The sequence below is a fragment of the Solanum dulcamara genome, chromosome 8, assembly GCF_947179165.1.
Source record: "Solanum dulcamara chromosome 8, daSolDulc1.2, whole genome shotgun sequence".
NCBI lineage: Eukaryota > Viridiplantae > Streptophyta > Magnoliopsida > Solanales > Solanaceae > Solanum > Solanum dulcamara.
The window spans coordinates 65962301-65971704 of NC_077244.1; the positions used below are offsets into that span (position 1 = coordinate 65962301).

General features: G+C 35.0%; 1 protein-coding gene across 1 annotated transcript; it reads left to right on the top strand.

The window, feature by feature from the left end:
• The first annotated feature begins 328 nt into the window (after window positions 1-328).
• LOC129899217 (uncharacterized) lies at window positions 329-1290 on the top strand. Its single transcript, XM_055974093.1, has one exon. It carries the CDS (start codon window positions 449-451, stop codon window positions 1061-1063), a length of 615 nt encoding a protein of 204 aa, XP_055830068.1. The 5' UTR covers window positions 329-448; the 3' UTR covers window positions 1064-1290.
• The last annotated feature ends 8114 nt before the right edge of the window (window positions 1291-9404 follow it).

Here is a 9404-nt window from a genome sequence, read left to right on the forward strand (position 1 = left end):
GGTTGTACACAGATGTTGAGAAAAATTCTCGTCTCAAGCCATTACCCAATAAAACTTCAAAAACTGGATTTTTTGAATTTGAAATTTGTATATGACCAAATAGAAGCTAAATACGTGTTACTCTACACTATCCTCTACAAAAGTAGTCAGCCAAAACGGCTCCAATTATTGTCGTTTACTGTATAATATCGCTGTCCATTGAGAAGCCTATATTCAACCTCCACTCTCGGGTTAACTAGTGATCATGGTTACTTTAACCACACTCATAATTAGTTTTCCTAATTACACCTCAAACCTTCCTCTTATTTACAATCCGACCATCATCTTCTCCCTGCTATAAATTTACCCTTCGAGACTCGCTAGGTTTGCCAAACTGAAAAGCCTTAGGGCACTTTTTAAGAGATCTATACAAACAGAAATTGTTTATATAGATCATCTCTTACAATCAATGGCGAATTCCTCTAGAAGGCCGAGTGGACCGGTGTTGCTTAGATCGGCGTTTGAGAGGTCAATCTCACCTACTGGCCGGTTCTGTAACACCACCACCACAGCAACTGATGCGATGTCGTTCGCTTCGTACAGCCACTCTAGCTTTTATTCCTCTCCATCGGCCGGGTGTTTCAACCGATCGGCTTCTCCGACGCGCGTGAATTTACACGCTCTGGCGCCGGTGAATTCTACGCCTAGCGTTAGGTTCTCCATCGACAGATCCATTTCTCCTCGGCGTTCCATAGCGGTATCTCAGCGTGATCAGGTGGTTCGAAAGCAGATCCCGAAGAGGACGTGCTTATGTTCTCCTACGACGCATCCTGGTTCGTTCAGATGTAGTATGCATAAGAATGTGAAGAATACTCCTTCGATTTCGTATTCGCCTAGCCGATTAAATGCTCGGAGATCGGCGATGACGAATTCACTGGTGCGTATCTGGTCTGTTGAAGGTGATTTAGTGAAACGAGCTTTGACAGCTCTTATTAGGCCATCGTCGCATCATCAGAGACGTCGTGGTGACTTTCAACCGCGTCCTAGCCGACTTTCCAGAATGTCCAAAGCTGATAACCTGTGAAATTTCCGTTTCCGTGGTAACAGGTTGGTGATTTTCATATATTAACTGAGGCTCATCTCCTGAGAGTTTTCCGGCGGTGGCGTCTGATCCTGGCAGCGATTCTTACTACTCCGGTGAAATGAAAGCTATAGTGCAATTTTGATGCAGTATGGAAGTAGTAGAATTCTCCCTTGTACATATGGTTTTGTTGCAGTAACTGATTGCAATTGAAGGACAATTTGGACTTTAAAAATCTAATTAACCAGATTAAAAATTAAAAACAAAAAATCAGGAATTTGAACTTTGATTAAATCAACACATCATGAGAAATTTGTGTGGACTTTTTGGTTGTTTGATGGAGTGGCGTGACTTGTTTCGCTTTGTCTTCATTCACAGCTTTTGTGTTATCCGTCGTGTTTGGCGTTCACCGTTCCGTTATGCAATGGCGTTTCCCGTTCGTTCGCCGTATATGCGTTCGTCGTGTTTTGGGATCTTTGCGTCATCGTTCGAGGTATTTTATTATATTTCCTTTATTTTTATAAATAATTTTATTTGCGTATTTATTTATTTGCTAGTTGAATTTGTTAATGTTTTTCTTTTTGGTGTCCTTGTTTTCAGATTCGGCGTATTGTATGCTAATTCAAATTCTTGGACTAACGGAGAGTCGAGGCCGTGTACGTATATATACCAACAGATCTTCGTAATTTTTACCTTGTCTTGGAATCCGGAGGGAGATTGAAAATGAATTGTTAAATTCAAGTGAGACATTTGAACATACTGGACAAAGTAAAGTATCATGAAATGAACATAAGAGTTATCTTGTGATAACAAAAAAATGAAAATAATAGTAAAGGCTAAAAGTGGAAATTAAGTAACGGATGAAACTCCATTAATGAAAGCAAGAAAATGGATACAGGCTGGATATTGGTGGGTATGGCCCAGTTAAGATGCCAGTGGTGCTAAGCATGAACTTTCCCAATCATTGTGAGAACAGCTAATTTGGACATTTTAGAAGTCACGTTATGACTAAAATGGCTGGAGCTTTGTTGGCATATTATGAGGGAAAGATAGAAAATGAGGAATGAGTCCAAAAAAAAGGGAGGTCCTGAGTAGTTCCTACTTATGACCTGGTCCCTTTTTGTTCACATTCATTCGCAATCCTATTCAATATTCATGGAAAAATCAACCCTTGAAAACTATATATATCAAAAACTTGTGACAAGTCACAAGGACGTGGGAGTTGCGAGAAGAATACAACTAAATCGCTCTTTGGGAAAAAAATTGATCCACCTAAACACAACACCATGGGAATGGCACTCCACTTCTTAATATCCAATAATTTTACTTTTCCATTAATATTTATTGCAAGAAATCTACAATTATTTATCTCTAAAGTAACATTCTTATTGTTCATGCTTGAACTATATTTGACATAATTCTTTTATAAGTTAGATTTCAACCAATACCTAAATATCTTTGGCAACTACCAAAGTCATTCATCCTGTAAGAAGATTGTTGACCTAGAAAAGACATACAATAAACTTCATAAAATTTTAAGGTAGAGGCGTTTTTGTAGCTTATATTAAAACAATTAAGGACATGTATGATGGAGCCAAAGATTCAGGTAGGATCTTTGAGAGGTGACTCAAAACATTTTTCGGTCATGACGGGGTTGCACGAAGGATCAACCCCCAGTATGTTTTTATTTGCCTTAGTGATGGACAAAATTTATGTGGTATACTTAAGAAGAGGTGTTGTAATGCATGTTATTCGTTAATGACATATTATTATTCGACGAAACGCATAGTGGAGTTAGTGATAGGTTGAAAGTTTGAAGACAAGTCCTAGATCTAAAGGTTTCAAATTAAGCAAAGACTAAAACAGAGTACATAAAGTGCAAGTTCAGTAAAGTGCATGAAACGGAGGTGGAAGTGGAGATTGATACACAAGACATACCCAGGAGAGGATGTTTCAAATCTCTTGGGTCTATAATCCAAGAAAATGAAAGTATTGACAATAATGTCACACATTGTATTGGAGTGGGTGGGTGAACTGAAAGTTCGCGTTCTGCATACTATGTGATAAGAATGTGTCACTAAGGCTTAAATGTAAGTTCTATAGAGTGGTGGTTAGACTTACTTTGTTGTATGAGGGTAGAGTGCAGGCCAATCAAGAACACACATGTTTAGAAGATGAAAGTAGTAGATATGATGATGCTTCGATGTAGGGGTGGTGTTCGGTATTCAATTCGGAATTTTCAATTTTCGTGTTCAATAATTCGTTAATTGGTAGTTATAAGGAAATATCAAATATAGAATTTTTAAATTTCGGTTTGGTAATTCAGTAATTGATAAATCAAACTTTGGCTTGATATGATATTTGGTAATACCTTATTGAAGTTTTGGCCGATTGTATTACAAAGCTAATACTATTGCTCCAATTATTTCTATTTTCCTATGTGGAGAAATGGTATAATAAAAGATCAACAAGTAAGAAGACATTAAGAAAAACAAATTGACACAAATTGACCGTGTATTTGAGTTGATTATGTTTAGTCTTTAACTTTCTCACGTAGTAATGGACCTTTTGATATATGACCTTCATTATGTAAATAATTCGGCATTCGAAAAATACTGAATACCAAATGGTACTAATGTCTCATACCAAATTCAAACCCGAATACCGTAATTCTAAAATTTCACTCTTAAATACCATACCGAATACCAAATTATTGAATATCAAATTACCAAAAATTTTGATTCGATTCGGTTTAAAACTCAGTGGAGACAGAAAAACTAGGTGATTCTTCTCATTTGTCCTAGCCTTGGAACAGAGTTACCTGGTACCTGTTACTGGTGGGAGGTGACAGGTATCCCGTGGAATTAGTCGAGGCCAGCAAAAGCTGGCCCAGATACCAGGGTCATCAAAAAAAAAATTGATTCGTTAATTCGGTTTTCGGTATTTTATGTCCAATCCTACTCAAATGGATGTTTGGCATACTAAAAGAGATAAGATTAGAAACGAAGTTATACAAAATACGGTGGAAGCTAGTGACCTCTGTGACATATAAGATGAGGAAAGTGAAATTAAGATAGTTCGGACATGTGAAGAGTAGGGACTCGGATGCACCAGTAAGAAGGTGTGAGGCTGGCTATGAGAACAATGTTGAACAGGCTGATGCAGATGAGGAGGACGAACAAGAAACATTAAAGACTCCAATTCTGCTACGAAGGTATGTAAGGCAGAGGTTTCCTAACAAACGATATTCTCTTTCTCTTGATTACTTGTTACTAACAGATGGTAGTGAGCTTACCTGTTTTGATAACGCAATGCAGGTTGATAGCAAGTCCAAGTGGATTCAGGAAATGGATGAAGAAGTGTACTCACTCCACATAAATCAAACTTGGGACTTGGTCAAGCTACCAGAAGGGATAAGAATGGGTGTACAGGGTGAAACAGAAAAATAATAGTTCAACGAGAAATAAGGCAAGGTTCGTAATAAAAGGTTTCCAACAAAATGCATGTATGGATTTTACTGAGATTTTTCCCATGTGGTTAAATTACCTATTACTCGAGTTGCGTTTAGTATTGTTATGACATAAGATTTATATTTAGAGCATTTAGACGTAAGGACTAAGGACAACCTTTCTCCATGAAGATTAAGATGAAAGACTTGTATACGTAGCAACCTGAAGTGTACATAGAGGCTGATAAGAAAAATCTGGTGTGTAGACTGAAAAAGGGTCTCTATGGTTTGAAACAAGCACCAAGACCATACTTGAAGTTAAACAGGTTTATGATGACTTTTGCCTTTACTTGGTGTAATGGTGATCATTGTTGTCACTTCATGAAATTTATAAATTCGTACATTATTTTGCTCCTGTATAAGGATGATGTGTTAGTGAAAGGTTAAAACATGTGTGGGATCACTAAACTGAAGGAGCAAATGTCTAAATGATTTTTTTATAAAGGATTTGTTGGAAATCGAAAAGATTTTGGGACTGAAAATTGAAAGAGACAGAAGAAATAAGTTGTTGAAGCTGAGTTAGTACATTGAAAAAAAGAAAAAAGTGTTTGATATACTCTTCAATTTTGTCATTTAAAGCTGATATACCTTTTATTATGAAAATGACTTATATATATTTCTATTGTTACACAAATGATTCTTAAAACCTCATAAATTTCTAGGCTTACAATTTTAATTATTTTGGACTTAATAAATAATTATTGTGCGTAAGGAGTATAAAGACTCGTACAATTTGAACCAAGAGCTTTGAGAATATATCACATTACACTGTAAGGGTGAAATGGGTATAAATAACAATATATGTTACTTTGAGAGGTAAAAGAATTAAAGGAAAAAGCAAAAAGAATTAATGAAGAGAAAGAGGTGGGCTTAACCCATAAACTCTGTTATAGCCATCATGAGAGGTTAAAAAAATTAAAGGAAAAAGCAAAAAGAACTAATGAAGAGAATGAGGTGGGCCAAACCCATAAAGTCTGTTATAATTATCATCTCACGGATGACTCATGTTCTCATCATTAATACAGGTAATGAAATCCCTATTCCTCTTTAATTTTTTGCTTCTCCTTATTAAAATGTCTATTCTATTGTCGAGAGAATTAATTATAACCTTGATAGGTAAAAAAATTAAAGGAAAAAGCAAAAAGAACTAATGAAGAGAACGAGGTGGGCCGAACCCATAAAATCTGTTATAGTTATCATCTCACACCTCCTTTTTTTTTTTGACTCATGTTCTCATCATTAACGCAGGTAATAAAATCCCTATTCCTCTTTAATTTTTTGCTTCTCCTTATTAAAATGTCTATTCTATTGTAGAGATAATTAATTATATGTAGTTGCAAATAAAGCTAAGGCTTAAATGGTAAATAAAATTTGGAATTGGTGAAGAAGATGAGTTTGGGAAGAGTGTTGAGTGAAGTTGACAAAATTAAATACTATGAGGGGGTTTGTTGAGTTAATAGTATTTTAAACCGAACCCCAAGTGAAATTTCCTTTAGACAAGAGATTTGTGAATAAAGTTACCTTCTTTGAGTCTGTATTGACTTAAATTACACCCCGATTATTATAGATTGAATTGTTGATTGTTGTTGGCAAGCATAGAAGTAAACTTTGCTAGAAAGAAAGATCTTGAGGTAAGTTATGATTTGTTGTTACTGAAGTTCTTTTTTTAGGAAGTCATGCCCATAAGGTTGTTTGATCTAAAGTTTTTAAATATTATGTGAGTTTAATTGGAACGAGTGAACTCACATTGCTCATTATTGAATGAGTCTATCTCATGCTATCTGTCTTCCTCCTTGTGTTTATCCTTTTAATGAATGTGCTCTACCTATTTGTGTAAGAGTGTTCTGTGGTAACTTTTTGACTCCTAAAACAGTACCTTATTCCTTGGAAAGATGACCAAGAAAAGAAAGTATATTCCATCCAGAATTGTGTCCTCTTTCATAGTGACAAAAGCCATAATTGTACACTTATGTTATGACTATGATAAAGTTAAAATATTGAAACTTTAATGCAAATTTTAATAAATAATATTCGTATAAAGGATTACTAACTTTTTCTTAATGAGGCATAACATAAATGATAGCAGTACAAAGAATTATTAACTTTGCCATCATAAGATACAACATGAATGGTGATCATATAAAAGGTCATGAGCAGTTGTATAAAGGGTTGCTATTATTGCCCTAATGAGGCATAAAAGATTTGGTGATTGTATAAAAAGCCACGAGTAACTATATGTATAGGGTTGCTCATTGCTATAGTTGGGCACAAAAAGTGAAAAGAATGAATTATGATTTGTTTTCTTTCTTATCCCTTCATTAGCAACATGTTTTTATTTAAGGTCACGTTTTGATTATAGTGAGGAGAATGTTGAGACTCACTGAGTATAGCTAGTAGTGTATTGACCTTCTTTATGTGGAATATGTAGACGCAGGTTTCATAAACGAGCAGATTACAAGTTAATATAATGCAAGTTTCATAGACGAGCAGATTATAAGTTAGGTTGCTTTATTCCAGAAGTTGATTTGGTGAGCTCGGCCGTTGATCATGGAGTTCTTTTCTTTTAGTTAGAATTTTTTTTCATTTATTTGGGGATTAGCTATAAAATTTATGTCCTGTGCATTCCCCTCAGTACTAGTAAGTGTCGGCTCTTGGGTGAAGCCGGTAAAGCAAACTCTTTTTGCGGTCTCAATTTTCAATAATAATAGGTTTACAAATTATTTTATATTTTTTAAATATTTTAAATTTAAAAGTACAGTTTTTAAATAATAATAATAATATTTAAAAAATTCAAAATAGATTTGAACGTCTCAAAGCATATAATTTATTTTAATTTTCTATTTAGAGGTAAAAATTTGAGATCATTGGTGATAGGAACATGAAAGAAAACATTGCCTTAACCATAGAAATTTCTTAAAACATAATGTTTCTTAAATACAAATATTTTATTGGTAAGAAAAATGCCACAAATAGAAGATAATAGTTAATATTTTCACTCCAAATAAAAAGATTTGATTATTTTGAAATACATATATTACTTATTGAATATTGTTAGCAATTTCTATAGTTGTTTCATATTCGGAAACAAGTTTTCAAATTAAAATTGATACCAAAGATCAACAATGTTTCAATAGAGTTAAATCATATTTTTTTTATTAAAGAACATCGATTATAACAATTGTTTTAATAACTTCACATCTCCAAAAGTAAAAATAAACTTCAAATAAAAATATATACAAAGTTTTTTTAAAAATATTTAAAACCTCTCATTATGATTTTGCTTTAGGCCTCCAACGAGGTTGAGCTACTCCTCTCTGTAAAAGTCAAAAAAGGGGGCAAAAGTTGCTGTGAATGTAAAAGTCAAAAAAGGGGCCTTGCTGTGAATGTAAAAGTCAAAAGAAGGGGCCAAGGTTGGCAGCAACTTTGTTTGACAAAGTTGGCTGCAATTTTGTTTGACACGGTAAGAAAACGCGTATACGCGTTTTCTTTCTCCTATAAATAGGGTGTCTTGCCCTCATTTGAAATCATCTCTTTGACTAGCCAAGCATGGGCTAATTCATAGATCTTTCTCTTCTATTTTTTTGTATTTCCTCCCTTTCCTTTTCTATTTGTATTTATGAGTAAGAATACAAAGAGAGTTATACACCAAGATAAATATTTTAGTCTTGAGTGTCCTCTTTAGTAGTTGTTCCTTTTACAAGAGAGAAGTGTTAATTGTTGTTTTCTCCTTGTATTTGAGAGCTGTGTACTCTATATAAATAGTGAGATCCTTCTACCCCGTGGTTTTTCCCTTCTATCATTTAGAGGGGTTTCCACGTAAAATTCTCTTGTCCAATTTATTTTTATTATTTTCAGCATATCAAACTTTAGTTGTGGTGCTTCCTCGCCCCAACAGTGGTATCAGAGCCCTCGGTTATTCTGTCTATTTTATGCGAAGGTACTATCTGTGAATAGTAACTTTTTGTGAATAGTAAAATTCGGTGAATAGTACTATTCACGTGAATAGTAAATTTCGATGATGGTACAGTTTGTCACGATTGTTCACAAAAATATTCAGAAACGATCTAGAAGGGTGTGAAGCAAATAACAATGTCGAGTACAACAAAGTTTGACGTTGAGAAATTCAATGGGACAAATTTCTCATTGTGGAAAATGAAAATAAAAGCAATACTGAGAAAAGACAATTGCTTAGCTGCAATTGAAGGCAGGCCCACAGACTTTGTTGATGACAGCAAGTGGAACGACATAGACAGCAATGCAGTTGCTGATCTACACTTGGCACTAGCTGATCAAGTATTGTCTAGTGTGGCGGAAAAGCGGACGGCGAAGGAAATATGGGATACTCTTACAGGGTTGTATGAGGCCAAGTCTTTACATAATAAAATCTTCTTAAAAAGAAGATTGTATACTCTTCGAATGGCAGAGTCCATGTCAGTTACTGAACACATCAATACTTTGAATACTCTATTTTCGCAACTTACAACAATGGGTTGCAAAATAGAGGGTACTGAACGTGCGGAGCTTCTACTTCAAATTCTGCCTGACTCATATGATCAACTCATCATCAACCTGACGAACAATACAGACAGTTTAGTTTTTGATGAAATTGCAGCCGCTGTCTTGGAAGAAGAAAATCGGCGCAAAAATAAGGAAGACAGACAAGCAAGTTCGCAGCAAGCTGAAGCCTTGATGATGGTGAGAGGAAGACCAACGGAACGTGGCCCCAGTGAGAGTTACAATCATGGCAGATCTCAATCAAGAAGTAAGAAGAATATCAAGTGCTACAACTGTGGCAAGAAAGGGCACTTCAAGAAAGATTGTCGGTTCAAGAAGAAG